General features: G+C 39.4%; 1 protein-coding gene across 5 annotated transcripts; it reads right to left on the bottom strand.

The window, feature by feature from the left end:
- Positions 1-460: 460 nt before the first annotated feature.
- Positions 461-24,389, bottom strand: SLC17A5 (solute carrier family 17 member 5). Of its 5 annotated transcripts, XM_074819744.1 has the most exons (12): positions 24,233-24,389; positions 21,109-21,150; positions 20,677-20,873; positions 19,000-19,233; positions 18,409-18,496; positions 15,541-15,627; positions 14,175-14,293; positions 13,146-13,304; positions 10,762-10,894; positions 8,995-9,142; positions 3,689-3,779; positions 461-2,149 (listed from the first exon to the last, which is right to left on the bottom strand). In XM_074819744.1, the coding sequence occupies exons 1-12, from the start codon at positions 24,291-24,293 to the stop codon at positions 2,012-2,014; spliced, it is 1,497 nt and encodes a 498-aa protein (XP_074675845.1). In that variant the 5' UTR covers positions 24,294-24,389; the 3' UTR covers positions 461-2,011. The 5 variants fall into 5 exon arrangements, with proteins under 5 accessions (XP_074675845.1, XP_074675846.1, XP_074675847.1 ...); XM_074819745.1 differs by lacking the exon at positions 21,109-21,150; XM_074819746.1 differs by lacking the exons at positions 21,109-21,150; positions 24,233-24,389 and adding an exon at positions 23,162-24,216.
- Between the last annotated feature and the right edge of the window lie 2,089 nt (positions 24,390-26,478).

Raw genomic sequence — 26,478 nt, 5'->3', positions numbered from 1 at the left:
TTTAAGTATCTATTTTTTAATTTTGATATTCAACAGAACTGTTTTCAAGGAAGAAGACTAAAAGCATGGGAAGCTGAAGTTTCCAACTTCAGAATGGGCAAAATAACAACCCTGTCTGTATGCTGCCCTGCTCACGATCTCTAGAAAAGCAGAGGCATAAATTAATTTAATCTATATCCAGAATTTTTAAAAAATTTTTGGAACTCTTTTTTTCCCTTCCTTTTTAACCAAGGCTACTGAAAGAGTACAAATTTCTGTAAACACAAAGTGAAATTAATCCTTTTAATACAGTGTCAGGTAGAAGATAGTACTCACCTGTAAAGCTAGCCAAGAAACTTCCAAAGCAGGTAATTTTCCAGGAAAATATTAATCATCCCTTAATCCAGTCACCAATCTTGTTCAGCATACTTTGAAAACCGTGTTCTAACTTCAGGGAGATAGTAATTTTCAACAACAGATGTACATCAAAATATTAATTCCATTTATTGTGGAAACACTGCAGACAATATAGCTTTAACATACTCCCACTGAACAAGTATTAATTTAATCTTAACTTCACATTGTTTATTGTGGAAATGCTGCAGACACAAACATGGATTGAAACACAGTTCCACCATCAGAGAACATGACACTTCAAGGAAAGTCAAACCAAAATGGCTCTTAAAGCTAAAAAGAAGAGGCAGATGCCATTTCCTAGAAATGATGGAAGGTAGGCTCCACTGGAGCAGCTTTAGTACTGGGCTTTTCTTTTGGATTGGTGGAAATGAAAAACCCAGAGCCCAGGGATTTTTTTTTTACCTCCAAACCAGGAATCTTTGGCACAGGAATTTTCCTTTGCTTTGTGACTACAAGATTATTCAGCCATTTGTTCTTAACAAGGCCACTGTTTTCATAGACTTCATTTAATCCTACTGTGTGGCATTTAATTGCATGTTGTGCAAAGGATGCTCTTGAGTGTCAAATTCTATGTTGATAGGAGACTAACAGCATCGGGTTATTGCACTAGTTCTTTTTTACTCTACTTTTACCTGACTAACAAACAAGACTGTTAGAGAACTGATTTTCTTCATTATTCCCTACACTGGCCTTATTTTATTGCATTTACACTGACAAGCTGACAAATATATCTACATGCAAGAGGAAAGAAACCTACTGCATTGATTTAAAGAGACAAAAAATGAACTGCCAAACTGGAAGTTATTTTAAGGTAAGCATGCAGATACTTTATTTCTAGTTCACTCTTGCGTGCTGCCTAGACTGAAACCACAGAGTTGCACTGCTGCTTCTTTGCACAGAGGAATAAAAATAAGGCCTATTTTAAAAGCCTGCACCACAGAGAACAGTAACACATGGCTTATTCTGTCAGTCACAATGGTACATTTTACTTCCTCATTGCTCTGTATCAGTTGTGAACTCATGAAACAGGGAATGTTTATATATTGAAAACTTGTGCGTAGAATAGAATAAAATCATGTGTGCATTTCTTAAACACCAATTAAAACACTGACAAAGTAAAAGCGTTATAAAAGACTGTAGAAAACTAGAGCTCTTCTAGACTTTTAAACAGAATAAAACCTATCAATCTCATCATGGAAATCAAAACACTTTTTTGGGTACAATTCTTGCATGCCATTCCTCCATACAGCGCTACCTAATCACTTTGCTTTTTCCTCTCATTTCAGTATCAAACATCTGCCTACACATTAATTCAGAAAATATTAATTAAAAACTGGAAAGAATTGGAGCCTAGCACACCGATTTAAAATGGTGTGTCTGATCGTATATTTGATATCAAGTCCTAGCATGAAACTATTAAATATACTCCAAGTAGTTTCTTGTTAGGGAATAGCACACATATGCTGTCAAATGATTTTCAGTACAAAAGATATAGAGATAAAATAGTTTAACTGAAAAGCTCTGAAGACTCCTAGGCCTCAGTAGGGAAGGCACTTTGGTCACATAATTCTAGCACATTGGGATTCAGCACAGTTTTGGTATTTCAACATCTCCTTCAGTTTCTATGCAAGTGATATCCACTGACTGCCCAGTCCTGAACTTCTCCACTTGCAAATAATGCAAAGAAAATTGCTCCAAATAGATTAATAGAAGCAGCAATATAGAAAACAGTCTGCCATTCTTCCACAGTATTCTGTCAAAAGGGGGAAAAAAAAAAAAATGCAGTCAATTTGCAGCTCCACACAAGAAAAAGTAACTTTAAAACCGATGCTACATGCCTTGCCTATTTAAACACAAATGCTATTCAGCATGATTTCATACTAATATAAACATAAAAGATCAAATCATCAGTATAGTCAACTTCAGTTTAATAATACAGCATACGCAGATAGTCCTATCAGAATTGCATTAGACTATCTGGATCAGTTTATCATCTGAGATGCAGAACCTTCATATCAAAATTCACATTTGCATGAAGGCTACACAAACTCACAGGGAATGCTACTGTAAGGGAAAACACTACCTTGCTTTTAAGACAGGTGATTCAAGCACTGAAGTGCTCTGCAGTATGCAGTAAGCTATTCTTAATGACTACTGTGTGGATATTCAAGAATCATAAGCTTTTTAGCCCAAAGAAGGTAGACATCTTTACTCAGATTTCAAGAGGAATCCTCTAAACTCTGGTATTTAAGAAAAGCCTTAAGACATGGGTAGCAAAGAACAGTGGTTTGTTTGGGTTTTGAGGTTTTTTCCTTATCTTCTTTTCTTTTTAAATAAAGTAGTATCTGTAGATGTCTTAAGGGTTGTTTGTTTTGTTTTGTTCTGTTTTTTCCAGATGACTACTGTAACAAACCTGTAAATGATCTTACTATAAAAACAGAATAACACCAGAACAGTGCATTAGCATGGGAAAAAAACCCCAAACCAAACTAAAAAAAAATCCCACTTGTTAAGATGTCTGGAAGAACTAATTTGTTTGGATTCATGTGTTAATGAATATTTTCACATTATTTTTAAGGAAATCACCCACTCCAAAAATTCAACTGCATCAATAAACTTATTCCTCCCATCTTCCTTTCTTAAAAGATTTTAGAGTAATTGATGTAGTTGATTTAAAAAAAAAAAAATCAAACAACTCCTCACTCCCTTTTTCTACTCCAAATCACCCTTTGACTAAACTGTCTTGGAAGTCAAATCTAACACTGTCCAAGTTAGGTGTCTTGTGAAACTAACACAGATTAGAATACCCTAATCCTGTAATGTACATACAAAGGGTTGCATTACAAAAACCATCCATTTGAGTCTAGTTTCTCACTCATCTGACAAATGCTGACCTTACAACTCAACACCTCATGTGAGAGACCGATTTAAAAAAAACCCACAAAAACAAGAAAGAACTTGTTTTAATTTGCTACAATAATACCACAACTGTCTCATCTAGTTGGTATTTGTAGAGAGTTTTACTGTGATAAAAACATATTCATTTTATACCTAGAGAATATAAGGGTGAATCATTAAAATTTTAAAGTCCTACACAGGTCTTTGATTTTATCTTTGTCTTCCTGATCAAAATCAGAAGAATAAAGGCTAGGAATTAAGTCACTCACAGCAACAGAACCGTACAACTTACATGGATAACCCAGATTTCATTTAATGACTGCAGACTTAAGACAGAATTTCTATTCAATGGAAATAAAAATATAACAACTGAAGAAATAGTAAGCAGACTTACATTATGAGTGAGGTTCTTGGCAATAACTGGCCCCACCATTCCTGGGATAGTACCAAAAGAATTTGTGATCCCAAGGAGAATTCCAGCATACCTGCAAGAGAAATTGTTAATGCTGCTTATTAACTTGTACTGCTTACCAGTCACGGAAACGATTTTGCCTTACCTGGTCACATAGGCCTCATCTTGATCATACAGACAAATTAAAATACAAATATTCCAGTGGGAATGGGTTGCTTTTATTCTAGTAACAACTCACTGACAACTTGGTACATACGTTTTTAGGGACATGGTTTAATGGTAGACTTGGCAGTGTTAGGTTAACAGTTGGACTCAATCGTAAAGGTCCTTTCCAACCTAAATGATTGTATACGTCTCTACTTTCCAGAAGCTAGTTATCGAATTTAACTTAAATTACTCATGGCTTTGCTCAGGATCCATAATCCAAACTCACATCCCCTTTGCTAAGCCACAACCAAACCGTCTGGAATGGATCCATTGGAGAAGTTAGAAAAGAAACATTGCATGCCTTGAAGTGGAAAGACAAGGTCTATGACAGGGTGCTGTTTGGCAACAGTAAGAGTTGGTTCAGGTATCATTGCTAAAAAGCGTTTGCCAAGAAGGCAGTGTCACCAGCGCAGATGGATATCCCCACACTACTGAGCGTTCCAAAGACATGAGTTCAGAGTGCTGCGGCAGTCCTTCCCTTCAGCTTTTTGTGGGTCAAGGCCAATGGGAAATGGGTCTGACTTAACCAGTTCTGCTGGTTGCTGTTCCTGCAGCTCCATTCTGGGCTTCCTGTTTCACGAACGTGCTGCTCTATCACACACGTGCATGCATATGCACCAGCAGCGGTAAAAACTTGCTGGGAAAAGCTGGTAACTTGCTTAACATATGAGTCTCAGCACCTCATCTCTAGGCAATTAAATATCTTTCTCACAGGAGTGTTGCAATACCGAAAGATCATGTTTGAAACTGTACCACAAGCGCAGACTTGTGAGAGAGACCAAAGAGAAAGAAGAGCTAGACATTCTACAGCAGAGCTCAACCTTCCAACCACCAGAGCACAGATCCCTGCGGTTCAGATTTCCAAGGTGGATTTGCTGGCTGAAGAATCATACAAAATACTAATAGTTGCAGTTTACAGCAGGAGAAAGGAGTTAACTTCCAGTGATCATTTTAGGCTGTTTAGCAGCGTGAAATTATGCCGTCACTGATTTTAACATAATAGAAATATAATTTCATCTCTAAAGTGAGATACATAGCTTTGACATTTTATTTACGAAAACAGGAGAATTCAGCCATACAGCATTGTTACAAAAGGTTGTGATATGCCTATCCAGTCCAATGATACTAGAGAAAATTGTTTTTTCCTGAGAAAGAGAATCAATTATCTAGCCTACTAGTTGATTTTTTTTCTTGGAAGTCAACAGTTTAAAGTGTGGCAATGTATTTTCGACTGCCTTAATCAAAATAATCCTTATTTCTTATAAATGTAGCATGTAGTCTTCTTATCTCGGAAAGTGTTTAAGAATTAATAGGCCTTTATGAAGCTGAATGTGAAAGTGTAAAAGTTTCCCTTAGGCAGATCAGCACATATAGCAAAACTCTGTTTAAAACCTTTAAGTAGCACCAAATGCATTTTGTCTTCAACATGTTTAAGCACTACAATACTGCTAACACACACTTTCAAAACTAAACATAGTTTAATAGTTTCCCTGGTCATCAAAGATCTTTGGTAATCAATTTATGGCTAAATGCCTCTGGTTATGCCCAGTGTTTCTGACACAGGTTGCATTCTTGATAACGCTTGCTGTTTGATGCAGATAACTGCTATGCCACTCCCTCAGCACAGCAGAGACTCCCATATGAAATGGGAAAGCAAAAAGTGACACGTCTGCAGAGAAAGACTAATAGTAAGCTGTTGGTCAGGTTCTTATGACATAGTGGGGATAACAAAATACAAATTGACCTGCAGAGCAGTTAACTAGTAAAATCAAGAGCAAAAAAGCGTATGTCAAGTATTTAGTGGGTAACACAGCTACAGCAATATTGCGAGGGCTCAGGGTAACACCAATACTAAAAATTGTAATCATGGCAACATATTGATGCAGATTTAAAGAGCTAGAATGGAATACATTTTCCCCACAAGAAAAATCTTGTCTCCCTCTTGTCCCCACCCCCAATTCAATACACTGATGGCATAATAAATACATGTTAGAAACCAAAACCAAATAACAAGTATTGGTTTTCCTTCAGTATCAGTATTTTCATTCACTTTTTCCTGTGAATATAATAATTATTTCTTTGGTATAATGCAAGTTTTAGTAGCAACAAGGGGTTCTTTGCTATTCTGATCAGCATACTTTTAACCAATTAAAATGGGCATTTAAGTGCATTTTGAAACTTCTTTGAATCTCTTCTGGTTATTCTAATATCTTTCAGTAAATTAAAAAAAAAAAAAAAAGAGAGCTCTGGGTAAACTCTTAACAGAGGTTTCCTTCACAGATTTATGCAGACCCCGTTTTCAGATTTCTACAATTATGTCAAGCATTTCCTTGAAACTGTGAATGTCTGCCTCTGCCATTTCATCCAACAAAGTTCAGACAGTCGCAGAAAGTTAAGCAGGCAGGAAAAAACAGGCTTCTTTTTCCTCTTGTCTTAGATGGTTTTGTGATTCTGTAGTTGAAGAAATATTTTTTCTACAACCTTTGTTACAAGGACATGCCCTTTTCCTTCTCTCTCTCCATTTGGACAGATTTACCCTGAATTAAAGCATGCATGTGCTGAATAGAGAATCACTGATTTCAGTAAAACACCATCCACCCTGACCATGTTCCCATCCAGGAAAGTCTTCCCGCATATGCAGCCATTCGTCTGCATAGAGGCAATGCCAGGCCAAAGTACTTGAACTATCAGTAAGACACCTGCCTCTCCTGCACTCACTATCAGTATGTTCCCTTCAGCCTATCTGAGAGGAAAGAAGGGCTAGAGGAACTTGTATGGTTTAAATGCAAAAGGAGTAGAAGCTGGACTTTGTTGAGGGTAGGAAGAATAGAGTGGGATTTGGTCAGAGGGATCAGCAGCATTCATGTGGTGAATCTAATTATACCTGCTGACATGTATCAGCATCATGCCATGTGATTTTTTTCTTTTTTTTTTTTGGCTTTTTTCAACACCTAAAATACTCTGTATACTGTAATATACAAATTCACTCTTGAAATAAACACATTAGAAATGCAGAGTGAAGTACCTCTCAAATTAGAAAACACACACAACATCCTAGTTCTGGAAACCTCTGCCGTCACCTGCATACAGAAGTTCCTTGTGCACACGCCTCAGAGGCACACACTGCAGTTGTGCAATTTCCCTTTTCCTGTGACAGCTCTGTTGCACTCAGTGGTCAGGATGAATTGTACTCACTTAATGAGCACCATTTAATATTTTGTTTCACTTCACTTTCTCAATGCATGGACCCAAGCCTTTCTCCATTCAGCTGCTGCAAGTAGAACTTTAATCATCCCAAACACTTTCCAGTAGAACTCTTCATGATACTCATTTATTTTCACAATACTCTTGAGAGATGGAGATGACAATGTGAAACCCATCCTATAGATAGGAAGTGAAAACATAGGCCAAAAATGTACGTGCCTACTGGATGCTTGATTTGAGACACTCAGGATCTCATTTTAAGATGATTTAACAGCATTGTTCATATATTCAAAGCACAGCTCCACTGACTTCGGTTCACACTCTGAGTAATACCATTTTTGCAAAGAAGACCTTAATAGTTTGAAGAGGCATACAAAAACAAGCAATAAATCAGCTAGACCTCAATTAATCTCACTGGATCTGACATAAGCTTCTCAGCTGAGATGTTTAAGTTTGGACTCCAGCTGCTGCAGACTCCCTTTACGTATTATGGGAGTCTGAACCAGCCTCAAGAAGTTCCCATCACTCTTCATAACTAAACAACTCTTAAGAGTCCAGATTCCTAAAGCCAGAGGGTATGAACATGGTCCTCACAGATGACCACCCTAGAGTCTGATCCACCTGACTTATCATGTGCAAACTCTGTGACAGAACACTGAAGGGACTGAATTCCCAAGAGCAATGTTTGGCTACCTTAAACATGACCCTTCTTTTCTCCTGCAATGCCCTGCCTCAGTCATTATGTGCTCTCCCACTACTACAGCTACGAGGTAGAGGGTTTCGGAATGAATGCCAGTCTTTCTCCCTAGACAACACTCAGTCATTTCTAGAGCAGGATCCATCCTGTACACTGAGTGAAGAAAAGGTCCTGTGCAGAGGAATATTACAACAATGACACAAAGACTAATTTGTGACGCACAGAGAAAAGGAGGCAAATCAAAACTGCACAGATATCCAAGTTCTGCCATTAAGTTACTTACAGTAGCAATGTCTTTTGACATCAATGCTTGTGTTTTGTATTTTTAAACACAAAGACATAAAATAACTAACTCCAACTCCTAGCTAACATTTTATATTTTTAGGAAACTAACTTGTAGTTTTGCAAAGCTAAGCTTGAAACAGACGTTGCATAATAGCCCCATAATACCCCAGATGCATGGCTTTATCTACATCTTCTAAATTCATAATTCTACTTGATTTAAAACAAAGTGCACCACAGAAGCTATTCTTCTTACTTTCATATTCAATTCATAGTATAAGCTGTTTATAGGTGGCTACTGACACCTTCCCTCTTTCTTGCTACCTAATCTCTCCTGCCAAGATTAATTGGGCTCCCATTGTTTCATATCCATCATTGTGTACATGACCACCATCCTTCTAATTGCCAAAGCCTAGATACCATCTTCAATTTGGACCCAAAGTCTCCCCTTTAAGTTGTTCAGATCCTAAGAATTTTTTTCTATGTAACATTTCTATAAAATGTTTTTTTTCCCCTCCTCACTTACATTTAAACCCTTTTCATTTTGCACATTAGTACAGAAACACTCTTTTCTTTGGTCATAAAGTCATTTGACTCTGCTCATATCTAAGTCCTACTGCAAACAGGTAAATGAATGACAAAGCAAAGTACTTGACTTTTACCAGTGCAAAGAATGCTTATGTGGACCTTCAAAAGAATACACATACATCCATGCTCTTTGGGAAACTGATGGATCTGTCAGATTCTGAATTTGTAACACATTGGAGAAATTACAGCCTGAACTCTAACTTTCCATTCTTAAAAGTTAGTCATTTAAGAGCAATTGTACCTATCTGATTTGTCACTTACAGATAGGTGACAAATCACGCACACCAACAATAGCTTCAGCAATACTTACGAAGGTGCTATGTCCAGATGGTTGATGCTGTAGCCAGATGTACAAAATCCTCCTAGTGTTGTCGATATGGTCACGAATGCAACAGCCAGTGCATAGTTGCAGCCTATGAATCCAGCTGCTACTAAGAACACCGCAGGTCCAATCATTCCTTTAAGACAGAAATCTTAGAATCAATGGACTTTTAACAAGAGAGACATTAAGAGGCTCTAAGCTGTGTATATTTTCTATACAACTTCCATCACCACCTAGTGTGCAGAATCCAGCACTGCACTACATGCACTACAGCGGGCCTGTAAGGAAGAGCAGATGGGTTGCAAACCTGTTGCTGCCTCAGGAAATGGTAGACAGATCAAGAAAAATCCCACTCTAGCTGCAAAGAACCAATTTCAACTAGATAAAAAATTAACAAAAATCAGATACTGAAAGTGACTTCACAAATTAATTTTATTTATTGTTATAAAAATAATAGAAGCCACACTGACACTGGTAGGTGAACAGTGCACTGCAAAGAAATTATCCCCATTTAACGCTCCAGGCTTCAGGTACAAACACTGACTTCTGCAGATCATAACAAAGTAGAGCTGGAAGGGTTCATACAAATATGTACATATATATATATGCGCTTATTTCTTCCACAGGAACCTTCTAGAATGAGTTTTATTTCACATTTACAAGATGTGAATGCCTGGTATATCTATGCTGAAGTTTGCTGTACAATTTAGAGAACCCAGGCTAGTTTTAGAGATGCTCCATTAGGTACTGGAAACAGCAGCCATCATGAGCTACTGCATGCTGCTTCCTATCTGCGGTCAACTTTGGTACCCATTTCCCCGTACCAGAGCCCATTCACATGACCCCATTATGATCTCTGTAAACAGCCTCAAGTATGTGCTTTTGTTGATGAAGCCAACCTAACAGTCCTGTTTCTCCTAACACAACAGCATATTTCCCCCTCAGTTGTACATACTTTGGTGTGAGGCCCTGCAATAAACTGGATCACCAAAATGGTGTAGGTTTAACATAAAAAAAATGCTTGAGGGTTTATTGTAAGAACTCCTTTAAAGGAAGCAATTGAATCAGCAGAATGGAGAAGGCAGCAAGGATGTGCACAGATCAAGCAGGCTGCCACTTGGGTGGATCCTGTGCTAATCTCTTTTTTTTCTTTCTTTCTTTCCCCTGCCCTCTCTTTTAATCAACTTCTCCTTCCTAAATAGAGCCTTTTAGTTAAAAACCTGATCTTGATGATCTCTTGCTGATTTCAGATCATCTCTCCTCCCAATTAGTCAACATCATTTTAGATTCTATTTGGTCTTGCTACCCTGGTAGCAACTGTAAATTTTTCAAGTGTATTCATTCCTATTCGATTACTTAAGTCTTAAATAAACAAAATGCTAAACAACACAGGGCTGGGAATAGGCTCATGCAGAACAACATTCCGTCTCAGTTCAAGAAAGCCATTCACAAGGTCAAGCAATTATCACCACTTTAATGGTGACTCTACCTGACCATTTATTTAATGTTTGCTTGTAAGACTGATGTATCTTGACCTAAACACAGTTTCTGGCAATCTCTTATTGTTCTCTTATCCGATAGGCCTACTTTTTTATGGAAAAAGATAGGATTTACTCTTGACAAATAAAGCTGCTCCTCTCAAGCCATGCACAATCCTGCCTAATCTCACAGCAGAATGACACACTACTCTCCCAAATCCTTCATTTTTCCCAGACTGATATTATGATATGTTCCAGAGATGATACTTGCACTTACCTATTAAGGTAAAACATCTGCGAACACAAACAGTGGACAAGTTCTGTTTTTCCCGTAAATAATCGGCAATTTGCCCAGACAGAATTATACATAACCAGCAGCCAAAATAAGGTAGGGCAGATAAAAACCCATTCTGTTAAGGACATAAAAAAAAAAAAAGACAGTTAAAACACTGAAATGACAATTCAATATGCTGAAAAGTCACTTGCGCTGGAGCATTAACAGAGACTGAACCAGAGGTGTCACAACCATCCATCCACATAACTAGTGTTGGTATTACCATAAGAGAGAAACCTAGGGATAGAAAAAGCAAAACATTTTAAAGTTATCAATGCGTAAACTTTCCATTGCATGACTTGATCCGTAAATACCAATGCAGCCAGACCAAAAACTCAGAGGTTTTAAATCAGCAACTAGGTTCAGGAAAAACAAAACTATACATGAAGGTATCTTGTGGACTTTAACCTGACCATGCAAGTTTCCAGAAACACCAATGTCAAGTAGGACAGGCTATCAAGTGAGTTACTAAAGTAAGTGGAAGCTATAAATATTATTCAGAATTATGAAAGCTATATGGAATCTCAGGGGTTTGTACTACCATAATTCTTCAACATTACACTATACCATATCTACCTGCTGAAACATCTGATGCTGGCTATAATCAGAGATGAGATACAGAGCTAGAATTTTTATCAGATCCAGGCTGGACATCCTAGGATCCCAAAGCAAAGCTATTATTCAGGATCTAACATTACTTATACTGAAGTCACCTGTTAATCCCCATTACTTTAAACAAGAGCTGTTTAGAGACTTCTGCCTGATTCTGCATGATTTTCCAATGAGGGGAAATAAAAGGTACTACCAAGCTGCAGAAGTTTACAGTCTTTCCATACAATTATGGATACTTACTGATAACAGAGCTATAATTTGACCTAATCTGTGATTAAAAAGAGGTATTTGGATAGCTATTGGATAGAAATACTCTAATATTTATACACTATTGTAAAATGTATATTTGTCAAAGAAGAAACAAAAGCTTCCCTAGGAAATTTAATCTGAAATGAGACTAGAAACACATCTCCACCTGAAATCCACTTTATCAGCACTCAGACATGATGCCTTTGGGCTTCAATGCTCTGCTTTCAAAAGCAGTAAATAAAATTTTGAAAAATGGAAGATAGTCTCAGTAATAACAAAACCAACTTCTTCTGAAGCACTGTTCAAAGACAGGGCATTATTTTTAACCATTTCCTTTATCATAGGATGGAAACTGGTGGACTATACAGTAGTAACTGTATAATATTTTAAACAGTAATGCAATTTCCATCTAAATGTGTGGCAACAAAGTTAGTACAACACTATTATGCAAGCTTTTTCCATTTTATTTTTTTTTAAACATTCACAACAGTCAGTACTCTAAGTCACTCCAAAAAGAAGAAAATTAATCCAGAGACACAGGAAACCACTTCACAGCAGAACCTGTTAGCATTTAATGCAACGGTGTTTTACAAAACACATGCAATCGAGGGCTGTGATAGCAATTGACTTTCACAGAAGTTTACACAGGTATTCCCTCAAGAGGCATAATAAGGAAACCACCCGGCAGCTTCAGCTATTTTTTTCCAGCCATTTTGCAGCTTGCCCTACCACAACGTTCTCTTCTAATGAGATTCCCCATCTTTTCCTCCCAAGATTGCTCGCATCACCTCTTTCTTGCACAGCAAGCGTCTTCAGTTTGCTCTAAACCAGTCTCAGGTGTTAAACCAGGAAAAGACTATGTTAGAATTTCTGAGTGCCTTTTCACTTGAGTTGTACCAGCTTCTCCAGGTAAACTATGCTATCATCGAAAATTTCTCATTAAAGAAAGACTAGTACAGTCAAGTAATTGCTATAAATAAGAATTTTCCACACCCCCTGCCCCTGTAATTTTTCACTGATAAATAATTTAATTTTTAAAAATTTCCTTGAAAAGCACTATATCTGGACCTTAAGTCTATGGGTTTGTTTCATCCTATTTAGAAAAAAAAAAGGTATTTTACCTCTGCTGCTCACTATGGAAAGGAAAGTGACAATTTGGAAGTGGATCCAATCAGACTGAAGGTTCCCCTCCCCCCCTTAAAATACTTATCTTCAAACAGAAAACTGAGCTCAAAAGCTAGCATTAAGCTAAATGTCAAATAAGTCCTGAAAAAAAGTGGAAATTACAAAGCAGGCAATGTTTTTGAAGCATCCACTTAACTGTGGGGATTTGTTTTACCATTTCCCAGCTATACATTTACATTCCAAGGTCCTTAAACAGGTCCTTCTATTCTAAACAACAGGGAAGATCTGTTATTTCATTTCTTTAATTCAGAAGAAAGTGACTGTATTTTTATTTATCTCACCTCCTGTGCATCAAACCGCAGGATCTCCTTCATGTATGTGGGCAAGAGTGTAAGAAGTGTATAGAAAGTCCAATTATAAGAGAATTGTGCCACAACGATAGCCCAGAGTGGAAGGGACTCCAGTATAGGTCTCCAGGGAACAGATTTCTGTGTAGAAAGCTAGTAAGCAGGAGACAAAGGGAAGAGAAAGAGTGATCAGGACATCAATAGGAACATTTACTAATTCGAGTGTTTGATCCTACCCAAATCTATGATGATCATTCATTCCTAAGAGCACAAAAGGAGTCTCAGTTGATAGATCCAAGTCATCAGCAATGAATGAATTATTGTGTTCAGTTCTCACTGAAAGTATACTAATGTATATTACCGCTCTGCCGTTTACTGTTGCAAAGTAAACCAATTACTATCACATTTTGTAATCAGAATTTCAAAACTATGCCTGCTTTTGCTGAGATTTGTTGCCTCCTGCTTTTACTATAAATGATTAAATATTTAAAGTCACCCCTCATGTTTATTTAGCTGAATCTTAGCTCAATGCTAGATATTAACTTTGGTCTCTCTGCCAGCTTCACAGGTTGTAATACATATCCCCAGTCACATGAACAAACTCTTATGCACACTTTATGAACTGTCTCATTAGCATTATCAAAATGTTTTTTTTTGCAAACAATAATCTCTTTCTTACTCTAGGAGACACATTGAAAAAAGTTGTAAAATGTTGTATTGCAAAGTTTAAAGACGTTATACAAGTCTGGATCTAGTTTAATGAGAAGTCCTAGACATGAGCTTTTTATTTAAAAAGCACTGCAACATCTGTGACAAAAGGCATTATTATAAATGCTTTATTTGATTACTGATTGATTCTCACTTATACAACTGCACTGTATTTTTAATTTTTTGTTTGTCAAATTCTGTCCCTATCTCAGACTAAGGGTGTGTTTCTAGACATCAGCAAAGCATGACACTAATGACAATATTTGTGGTTTATGTTCTTACTTAAGTAAGTATGACTATACCAAAGTGCTGTACCTGATCTTTCAGAGAAGAGAGTATATATTCTCTTTCAGGATGTGAAATGCTTCTGTGAGTTTCTGGTGTATCACTAACTAACCACATCCAGAAGAAGAACCATAATACACCCAGTGCACCTATTGTTGGAAAAAGATGGGTGAAGAGATAAAAATAAAACCATAAGCAATTATATTGAGTGAATAACACTCTCAGATGACTTAGATTTCTTCCGAATACTCTAATATAATATTAATAAACATTATTTTTCTATCTACTTACAAACAGTAGTTCCCCAAAGTGGCTTAACAATACACATTTAGAGTTATTAAACAATAAAGAAGACTAAGCAGGAAAGTGGGGCTGTTTTTGTGGGGTTTTTTTCTTTTGTCCTTCCACATGGAAGTGCCTCACACAGCAAGAAAGTTGCATACGCATACATATTGTATTTTTATCAGTCACATGGAACAGCCACAAGGGATATGGCTCACCCAGAGGAAGTAAAAGTTCACATTAAGTTTAATCACAAAGAATACTTTGTGCACATACACAGAATATCACTATATACAGCTTAATGGATGTACCAATACTCCTTTTCTTTTCTAAGCCAAAGCCCAGAACTATCATTTGACAAAGGTAACTTTTCAATAGTCAGACCAAATGAACTCTACTTTTATATAACTATAACATTGCAACTTATTTCATTATGTCCAATTCTTTGTTTTGAACCCTTTTTCTTTATCCAAAAATTGAAGGTGGTTTTGTTGAGGAAAGTGTAACCCATGTCTTTTATTCTGACTCTCCCTTCCCCATGCAGAATATGAAACGGCTCAGACATGTAAATAGACCCATAAAAAGCATCAGTTAGATCTACGATATGCTGTTAGAAAGTATGTTCTCTGTCTGAGCTTCTGCTAGAACATAACTCACAGTAAACAGGCTATGCCTGGCATTTTGGGCATTCCTTCGGAGTTCCTGTAACTGCTAGAGAGATTTTCCACACAGTTTCCATTTAAAGCAGCAGTAACTGTTCACATGTTCTTTCATTCAGAGTAGAAGCTTGTTCCTGGGATTAAAGTTATTAACTCAATTTCACACTTCAAATAAGAAATTTCAGCCTGTTGTCTCCAAGCACTGGGAGAGTTAAGAGCATTTGACTTGTGCTAGCTTTTGTCCAACAGAGACAGCTTTGCTCATTGGAAGCAAGACTTACATAGCCACACACAAAACTCTATTTAGCTTTAAATATCTCTAATATCCCAGGAGGAATAAAATAGAAACCCTACATGTCAAACACGTTTTTAAAACTTAAAATAAGTTTTATAATACACCATGCTTTTCAAAAATAATATGGGTTGTACTTCTAATAATTAAAAAAACTACTTACCAAATATGTAAAACACATAAACCCAGTTCATATAGTAGCAAATTAAACCAGATAGTGGCAGAGAGACAACAGTTCCCAGCTGTGCACCTACCGTAAGAAAGCAAAGCAAAGTGGAAAAACAATAATTACATCTCCTATAGACTTCTTAAACTAAGTGATATTTCACAGTTATTTTATTTTTCTGTAATAAATAATGCAGAAAAGATTTGTCACCACCACTAGAGGGCTGCCACTTCACCTTAAAGAAACACAGGCACAATAAGATGCAGCCCCAAGTAGAGAGACCCACAAAGTCCTAAACATCCAAAATTACAAGCAAAAAGCAATAAAAGACAGGCATTCTTGGCACATTTATCTCCAATAAAGTGATGGCTCTAGTACATCCAAAACAATGCAGATTAGTCAGCTGGCATTGCTGCAAAACAAGAGAGAACTGATCACAGTATAATTAAGGACTTGGGGGTGGGGGGATAATATTCTGACTTAATATAATCAGTTTGCATTTCTTAGAACTCCTACTAGCTCCACAGTAACAGGAATGAATGCTAGAAACAAGAGCCAGAAGGCATCCATATAACCAGCAGGTTCAAATCTTGTGGTCCCTGAATTTGACAGGTTGTAGGATTGGGCAAGGAAGAAGGGAAAGATAGGCAGATACCAGTTCAGATACAAGCCAAAAGCAGGAAAGAACTATTCCTGAATATATATTTTGCAAAGGATGACGGATTCCCCCCACACTCCAAATCTAAACCAGAAACCCAACCAATATTATTTATATACTTAGGAACTTCACTGGTGATAAAGAGCATACCTTGTCTCTTAATGTTATTTATATGTTCACTTCTCCAAACCTAATGCTAACCCAGAAAACATTAGATTATGTTGATACACTGGCTGCCTAGATTCCATCTTCATGGAAACAATAATTTTTATTCGAGGCAGAAAGCTTCGAGCACAAACAACAAAAACACATACATCTTGCAAAATATAAACCAAAATAACAGCCACATATAACCTCAATCATGTGTTCTCTTAGAAAATCAATATGATCATGATTAAATAAGCCACAGATCACATGACTGCCAACCATGAAAACATGGGGGAAACACTCTGCTAAGAGTACACAAGACACCCTGTGCATTCATGACTGCTAACAACTGACTGTTCAAGACCACAGCCTCTTCTCACTAGCACATTAGCATATAGTGTCACAAGATACAAAACGACAGTTTAAAAGCTACCAATTGTTAAATGCGGTAGATGTCAACCCCAACTCTGTGCTCTCTGCTTAGCTTCTGTGCTGGCTCTCACACGAAAACTTCTTTTAAAGCAGATTTAATTCACTTAATAAGAAATAGAAAACAGACCAAAAAAAAAAAAAAAAAAAAGAGAAAAAGCTTTCTGCTGCATTAGATGGGTTAAAGTGGCTCATGGAAGGGTCTGGTGAGTGCCTGAAATAGCGCAAAGGAAGGAATGAGACACTTGTCTAGGAGGGAAGTGAGGAAATGTGAGGAAGAAAGGATTAAGGCTTCATTCTTGTTGGCACAAGTGAGCCACCAGACTGTCTTAGCTACTTGAGAAACTGTAGCCACAGTTTACATGGTATAGCCCTGTCTTCTCGATGAAGCTCAGGTCAAATAAGAAAGCTGTAACAGACTAACAAGAATAAATCAAATGATTACTTCATTAAGTGAATGCAAAATTTGTCATCCTCAAGGAGAAAATATCAATTTTGACTAGTAAATTTAGAAAGCTACATTTTTCACCTGCCCCACAAATACTGCATTGAGCAGTGACTGACCAATAAACCCCTAAAACAGACAAAGGCTCCGTGGAGATATGCAAGAGCAATGTGTCCATGAAGCTCAGGGAATAATGGAGGGTGTGACTGACCACAGCTGTTGCACAGAAAGCTGACTTTATCTCAGCATAAAGGGGACCAGAGGGTGGCTTTTGTTTTAAACAAACAGCTATGTCAGTTCAGTGGGTCAGCTTGTGGTGTAAACATTTCTCCCCGAGTTCATTAAAAATGTGACTGTCTCCCTGTGTTAGCCAGACCAGCGTGAAGGGAGTGAATATGTAACTCAGCCCAACATAAAGTATAAAAACTAAACAACTTACAGCAGAATTCCTAAGAGAACAACAGACTTGAGCTGCCTTCAACCCATGTATTCCCTTTGGGTGACTGGGGATTCCCAGCATCATAACGGTGAGCATATTAGAGACTAGTAATGCAAATATGTATTGCAACTGCTATTATATTTGTACTGTGCTTTCAGTACATTTTGCATCACTCTGCTAAATCAGGAATCCTGTGTAACATTAAATATTTTCAAACAAGTAAATTTGATATCAAACATTACACCTTCCATGCATAGAATATCTAAGAGAATCTGGTCTGGGAGTACTGGACTCCGACAAAGAGCTCTTGCTCCAATACCTGGGACCTTGGACATTTTCTTCCTTGAGCTCCTACAAAACCACTTTAAAAGAAAACAAACAACAAAAAAACAAAAAAACAACCAAACACCTCTGTCCTTTGATTCTGACCCAGCTTTTTTGTTCCCAATACTAAATCTCCTTTGTTTACAGTATCTTCTATTCATCAGCTTCACAGTAACTCTTCGCACCACTTTACAGTAAAGTTAGATTGAAGTTTATACTTGCAGATCAATACCTTTCCTCAGGGTTATAAAAGCCATGAATAAATGAAGATAATGAATGCAAAGCAAGATTTAATTCAATGTTATGCTTTCCAGATTAAATGCTGATTAAAATTTATAATATAAATCCCTTTGATTTAAGTCAATCCTCCCTGTTACTGCAGTAAAAATGTATAATCCCATTACCATTGTGGGAATTTCTCACCTGCATATGAAATACTAAGGAGCTTGCTGCGTTCCAGTGGAGGAGCCCAAGAAGACCACATTGAATGCATAGCTGGGAAGGTAACACCCTAGAAAACAACATTTCATTCTGTTGAAATGCGACAATTTTAGAACTTGCTTCAACTTTGCATGTTTCAAAGCATTTTTCATTAAAAAGCAGTAGTACAATCTGTTAGTTTCTTGTTTACTAAGGAATCACTTTTAAAAAGTGCGCAAGGCATGAGTAAGGAGGCAGAATTAATTTCTCCTGCTTTTGATTCTGTATATACTGGAAAAGTTGCAAGAATACAAACAATACTGTTCTGAATTCCTGGTTTCTGACAAATGACAAGGGATAAATCTAGTCTTGTCTCAAGTGTCCTTACAAATAAAACCCGTTTCTTATTTGGAAAGCTTAGGCTAAAATATAGGGCAAACTTTTTAATTATTCAAAGGAATTAAAACGAAGCTACTCAAAATGAAACAATCCATATACTACTCCAGCATACTGACACCCACAGGGTCTAATTACTACAATTTATTAATAAATTATTCAGATACATTTTCAAGTTACATAAAGAAAAAGGATTACCTCTCCCAATCCTTCCAAGGCTCTGACAGCTATGAGGTAGCCAACTCCCAAATTTGCAGCTAAGGGAGTAAGCAAGGTGAATACAGAGGTACCAAAGATGCCAAACCCTAGCAACAGCTTCCCTCCAGTTTTGCTTGCAAGATATCCTCCTGGAATCTGAGTAATGATATAGCCATAGAAAAAAGAACCAAGGATCCATCCCTGAGTATCAGCATCCCAAGAATACTTTTCCCCCTAAAAAGAGGAGAAGAAAAACCCAAAATGCAGTAAGTTCAAAACAGCAGTTTCTCTGACCATATTTTATATAACTTTGATCCATCATTTAGTCCTTTACACCTAAACTACAAATGTTTCATGGCTTCCTCCCTAGGGTCTCCCTCCTCTGCTCACGTCTATACTGCAATCAAAGTTGTGTTGAAAGCTAATTCAGGTAGTTTACAGTCTGTCCAGACATATCTAGCTCAAGTATGCAAATCACCACAATGTGAAATGTACCATGTTTGGGCAGTTATCCTTGAGTTCTAAGCAACTTGGGTTAGGTAACACAGGTACAGACTATGGAGTCTCCATGAGTGTGAATCCCACTTCCGTATCAAAGTATGGACATTCTGTTATGCACTAGAAAATGGCTTTTCCTGCAGAAAACGTATGGACAGAAAAGCAAACAAGGAGATGCAGATGCTTAAATTTAACACAAAGAAAGAGAGCAGGCAAGGACAGGACTCACAAGGGTAGGTGGAAGGATGGGATAAACACAACAGAGGGAAGATTATTTTCGCAGACAAAGTAATAAAAGCAAAGATGGTCAAGATACAAAACCTGAAGCTATAAAGGAAGTCAGCAAGACAACATGAACTGTTGTCCAGTAAAGTGATTTTGAAGTTTGGGATCACTTCCAAAAGCCCAATTTATGAGCATCTAAATGAGCAGCATACATTTCACAGAAGTGATGAGGCAGAATCTTATTCTCATAAAGTTCTCAGATATAATTTGCTCATGATAAATAATAAATGACCTCTAAACAAGCAAACAAAATGAAGGCAGGAAGACAGCAAGAGTGCTCAGTAATAAACTTCAATTATAAGATGAGATCTGTGCAAGTCCAAATTCACAAAGTTGGTGGGTTTGGGTTTTTTTAAAGCATTTTTTCATATCCAACAGTTCAGTTAAGAAATGTGATTTTAAGGATTACTGGAAAGGAAGTCAGAGATAAAGGATATGAAGACAAGAATCATGATCTGGGAAAGAGATCAAAGAAGTGAAGAGAAAAATACTACACGTTAATTTGTCATGAAATTTCATGCCATTTAGACTGTATGAAAAACAGGCAAATATGGACAGTGATGTGAGCTCTGACGCAGATATAACAGTAACAGTTGATCACTGGCATATAAAACAGTGAGTCATAGTAGATCGACAAGGTCAGATTAGCCAATTTGTAAGGAATAGCACAGAAAGGATGTACATAAAGAAACTGACCCTGAGCACAGCACTTCGAAATTAGCTAGCCATTTAAGGCTATTATGTTTCAGAATAGCTTTAAAGGAAACACTCAAAAGGCCATCCGGTAAAAAGTAGCCTGTTCTCTTGCCACCTAAGCATGAGTCATCAATCACAGACTTCTATTAAAAACACTTTTACATGCCACATTACAGGACAATACGTTTGAGACCTCACCGTTGTGTTGCGAGGAACATTTATGGTGGAGGAATGCTCTGGACACACATTAGAAGTTGTATTCTTTGCTATGCTTGTGTTAGGTTCTACCATATCCACAAGAGCAACGCTTAGGTTCACTCGTAATGCGTACAGGAGAAAGAACCCAAAAAAGGCCAGTAGTGCTAGATTGTAGCGAGCTGAGCAGCATGCAGGGACTGAAACGAGAGTAAATGAAAAATTTTTGTTTTAACAGAACCTAACACAATAAGAACAACTGTTAAGCAGTTTTTAATAATCTCAGAAATTTATGGGTAAGAAAAAATATGCAAGAAAATGAGCTAATTGTTCTAGTCTTAAGGAGTGTATTCAATAAAGGCAGAAAAAAAAGCACCCGCTTTTCTACCGTTGTGCAAAACAAATGTAATTCTGGTTTAGACACTTGGTAGCTACCTGCACAAGTGTAGGGACTGCAGAGGAAGTGTGGTGCATGGTCTGCAGAAATGGAGTTAGAAACATGTTTTCAGAAGTCCTCATCAAAATACAGTAATATTTATTCAAAGTAGAACTTCACACTAAAAAAAGCCAAGATTAGCAGGAAGCCTGTCATATGTGTAAAAACAGTTCAAGAAAAACAGAGACTCTTAAAGTAGTGTTAAAGAACAGTCATTGAGATTGCAGGCTGTTTTCTAGGACAAGTTTTCCTTCTATAAGTTTGCTTATAAAGGAATAGGCATTTGCTGACAGCTGCCAAACAGAGAAAACTAGCAGAAAGGGGAATGGCAAACAATGCAGTGGCACTGTAAAACAGCAACAGTTTCCCAGTATGCCCCTCTTCTACAGTCACCATACAACAATGAAGTTGACAAAGGAGTCTTAAGATTCAGCATAAAATCTGTGTTGTGGCACTAAGTCGACTCTGTCAGCTTGTTTAAACCCTGATATCAGACTTCGCACTGTAACACAGCAGCACTTGGCAGAGATTGTTCATCGATACCAGGGGATTCAGATCAGAGTTGAGCTGTAACTTGGCCAGCACATCACAAGGGGCAATAAATTTTGTATCTATACAAAATACAGTTTACAGCTCTGAAGATACCCTTTATGAACTGGGAATGCCTGAACCTACTGAGCAGAAATGTCAAATTGTTGAGAAACTACTTGAAGAATCTGATGAATTTACAAATAGTTAGAGGGTGGAGTTTCCTCCCTTGTGAGGAAACTATGGTGCTAACAGAAAACTTTATAACCTGGATGTCTGAAACTCCAAGAGGGTTGGGGATCAGCACCTGCAGATAATACATCAGTCTACAGTGATTTCATTTTTCTCTGACCATTCAGAATTCAAATGATGAATAGGACAAATATATCTATGAACAACAGAACTGAGTGGAGCTTCATCTGCTACTGCAGTATGTCTCTTTACTGGATTCTCTGATCTGCAGTAAGAAGCAAAAAGGATGCTCTGTGGATAAGCTATCTAAAGATCCCTCCCAGTAACTTCCTTGAAACAGGGAATAAGCCTATGCGATTTTGTCTTTTTCAGTGGGGGCACCAACAGAGCCATTCTGCAAGACTGTATTTTTCATGAAAGTAGTAGAACTTCCCCATTTTTGAAGTCTCTAACACTGACCAACTTTATGTGAAGTTCATTATGGCTGCACAAGTTGTTAAAATGACACAGAGAGACTGCATTTGCTATGTTCATTTAGTAAATGAGTAATAAGTGAAGCTACTGTACAAATAGGCAAAATGCCTTCCAGACTTGTGGTAATTGCAAGTCTTGCCTCAGGAGCATTTGAAAAAGGCACATCTGATTTTCAAATGACATGAAGGAGAGCAGCCAAGATTTTATTGCTTACTTTAAAAACAACAGGTACCAAGAGCAGGAAGTGATTACTGTACAAAAACTAGTCAAGCAGCTTCCTTGTCCTTTATTGTTGTTTAAAAAAGCAATTTGACTTAGGTAGAAAATGCATAGTCATATAATTTATAACAACGAATATAATTACATGTAAAGCTATTTAAACTTTCTACTGCCTGTATTTGCTAAGGACAAACAATAACAGAAGTCTGAGTATCACACTGATGAAGTAACCCTTCCTTGGAAATGCAGATTAACTGGAACATCCACTGCGCTTCCTCTGGAAGCCTCTTACTGGTATAAACCTTGTCTGCAGAGCAAGCTCCACAAAACAGATGTGCAAGAACTTAAGAACACCAATGTCAGATTTTTTAAAACTGCAAGTAGTTTATCATAAAAACCTAACATGTAGATCTGCAACTCTAAAACAAATGGCTGCTAAGTTATTGCTTCCCTGTCTTTCCACTAAGTGCATCTGCAGTACCTGAGAATATTAGATCAGGTTAACAGAGCAGAAAATTCGAGAAGATTCCAGATGCGTTTCAGTCACCCACCTCTTCAGGAGATTGCTATAATCAAAGGGACACAGACATTCACCCCCCTAAAGTTTAAGGCAGCTAACCATGATGTTCAAGGTCTTACCTTGATTGGTGGTCTTGGGTCCTACATCTATACTCAGTTCTGATTTCAGGGGCATGTTTTATAATACTGTAGCTGTAATTGAACAAGATTCTCAAACTGCAGTTAAAAAAATAGGTCTGTGCTGCAAGTTGAGTGGCAGTTAAAGGAAGTTGCTCTTCTGCTGTATTCTTCCTTGTGGGTGAGGTGAACCACCTCAACCAGAGCATGATGCATTGTGCAAACTTAAGAATGTATTGCTTTAATAACCGAGTTGAACTCAAATTTCTCTCTTTCTAGCACTTTTAAGTCACGTTGCTAGCAGCCCCTCTTGCCGCAGTTATATGTTTCTCAAGTAGCTTAGAGTATTTTTGCATGGCATACTGAAGAAACTGAAAATCTTACTTTACTCCTTAAAGTTTATACATTCTTGGGAAATGAAATGGCACAGACAAACCCCTAAAACATTAGCTCTGTTGTTAAGCCCTGACCCCATAATGATCCTATCATTATCTTCGTGCCTTCTTCCACCTTCCTTCCTCTCCATACTTCCATAACAAGCAAGCAGTCTTACTCAAATTCTGTCTTAAAATTAAATTCTGCAATAACCTCGGTGGACCCCAGCACTCGGTAATAGTTAGACCGGCATTTAAACTGGAATTACCCACTTGTCCCACAGACAAGACAGCAGGCCGAGGGCAGGTGCTTACAGGCGAATTAACGAAGTCCCGGGGCTGCCCGCCCGCTCCCCGCCATCCGTGCTGAGGACAAAGCCGCGACCCCGGCCAGGACGCCGGGCCGTGTTTACCCTGACGCTCGCTGAGGCCGTCGCGCCCCCCCTCACAAAGGCACTAACGGCGCGGGGCGGGCGCCGAAGCCCCGAGGCCGCGGACCCGGGGCGCTCTCGGCGCGGGCCCGAGGTTCCATGGCAACGCGACGCCGCGACACACGGGGCGCGGCCGCGGCCCGACCCTGCCCTCCACGGCGCCACCGGGCTCGGCGGCCCCGGGCCGGCAGGTCCGCAGCGAGGCGGGAGCCCGGCGGGGGACGACCGCCGGGGCAGCTGACTCCGGTGTCGCCTCCCGGTCCTCTCACCCGTGCCGGGCTGGGACTCCTTCAGCAGCGGAGTGCGGTCCTCTCCCGCCTCGGTCGCCATCTCGCTGCCACCCGGACCGCGCAGCGCGCCCAGGGCCAGACCGCCAGCCGCCGCCACCGCCGAGCGGACGGGAGCGCGGCCCGCCGCGCCGCAGCCCCCCCGCCGGCGCTGGGAAGTGACAGCTGCCGCCCCCGGCGGTCATGTGACGGGCGCTGGCGGGCGGAAACGGCCTCAACCGCAGAGCGACGCCTCTCCTGCCCTGCCCCCGGCGGCCATCTTTGGTGAGGGCAGGGGCCGCGACAGCGCGTCCGCCTGCAGCGCGCAGGCGGCCGCTCCCTCTCTCCCGCCCGCGGGGCGGGGCGGGCTGGCGGCCGGCGGGACTGCGGATGTGGCTGTCTCGAGTGTTTTGGGGCAAGTTCCTCCTATTTAGGACGAATCTCATCAGGCGAATCACGCCTGATTGTCCGGGCCGCTTCTGTGGCAGCCGCGGGGCGGTGGCGGCGGTGAATGTGGTTCGAGCGTTGCTCTGGTATAAGCGCTTCGGTTTTCGTGCCGCCAAGGAGCGCCGGGGCAAAGCAGTGTCACACGTTGAGGGCTCCTTGGCACGGCGGCAGGTGGCCGTGCTACGGCGAACACACATGGCGGTGTGTGAGCGAAGGCGAGCGGCTTCTGGGTGCAGGTGAAGTGCCACAGCCGTGTCCGAACTGGAGAAGTGTCGCAGTGCAGGTGCTGGGTTTCTCTGTAACGACTAAAATGCCCAGCCGCTCGAGCAGCATCCTAAGAATAAGTTGCAGTATCTGCAGCATGGGGCCTTTTTATTCTGTGTGCGTGCACAGTGCGTTATTCCTGGAGTGAGGCCTTAAATGTGCACCAATATATATGAATAAGTGTCATAGCATATGTAATAGAGCTTTTCCTCTTGGGATCTGTGGTTTTCAACCTCAGTCAAAGCTAACAACAGGGTAGAGGTCTTGAAGTTTTACAGGCTTTTACATAGGAGCATACCTCTGGTCGTCTGTGGCCTTGCCAGGGCTGAATGCTGAATCATTCTGACGACCCTGCCAGTCATTTGCTGAAACCCTCGGCTTTGCTAGATGCCCATGCCATCATACTGCTGTGTAAATAACTGCCTGGAAAATTCTGCGTACTGGAAAATGAAAGAATGTAAAAGATTCCTGGCAGCATATTCAACTATATCATTTCACACAAGGTAGATATACCGAGTTTGCAAATATTAATAGAATGACTGTGGCTGTGTGCTGGCCATATAGTAAGACATCTATGTGAACATAAGAAGCAAACCAGGACTTCTGTTCTGGTTCTGTAACTTAGCCTAAGTGTTTTCTGTGAGTCAAACTTACCTGGAAGTCATTCATGCAGCCAAAATTACAGAGGAAAACCAATTGGTTTGTAGTACTTGAAGACTTTAGCTTTGTGTTTCACACATGCTGTACTCTTCCTGGCCTTTCTGTACATACCACCAGAGAGAGACCCCAGTGCACAAGCAACTGGCTCATGCGGAAGGAAGCCTGGGGACGTGTGGGCCAGGACTGATGTGTGCTGCACAGGGTCATGAGTATGATCACTTCCATCCAGAGGCTGAACCCCAAGCTCTTCCTAGACTTCTCTCATCGTAACACAGGGAGGACAAGGGACTTCAGGGACTGGAGCAGTAGACAAAGCTTTTCCTAGGCTTCCCAGTTTTTTACCTCTCATTTTTTCCCACCAAGGCAAGTTGTATCTTAGATCTACCTACACTCAGTATGGGATAAGGTCAGAAACCCTGCAACAAGTAATGTGGATTTCTCTGCCCTGCTTCCTCCTCGGATCTTGCATACCCTCACTGGTGAGTGAATCTCCCTCGTCTAGCAACACACTGCACCAAAAGCAGCTTGATTGCAAGGCTGCAGCCCCAAAGTCAAAAGGTGACACCCATAGATACAGATTTAGGAGTGTGTGAGGAGCACTGACCTTTGTCACAGCAGATGAGAACATCATTCCTTATTCCCTGGAGGCTGACTTTGCGTATGCAAACAAGCGTGGTTTGCCTCTGGCCAGCCTACTAGGCAATGCTGGTTGTTGCCTGCGCTCTGCTCTGCCAGGGTCTGTGTCATACTTGTGATGCAGTCCTGATGTGAAGTATTTTAAGTCTTTTCTGACTTTATTTATCTTTATTTCTAAAAAGGACTGTTGTTTGTATTCAATCACTTTTGTCCTGGTTACTTTCAGTTCTGGATGCAGCTGT

This window comes from Strix aluco, chromosome 3 (genome assembly GCF_031877795.1).
Source record: "Strix aluco isolate bStrAlu1 chromosome 3, bStrAlu1.hap1, whole genome shotgun sequence".
NCBI classification, from domain to species: domain Eukaryota; kingdom Metazoa; phylum Chordata; class Aves; order Strigiformes; family Strigidae; genus Strix; species Strix aluco.
The sequence above is the reverse complement of the archived record's forward strand: the minus strand, read 5'-3'. Positions and strand labels throughout refer to the sequence as shown.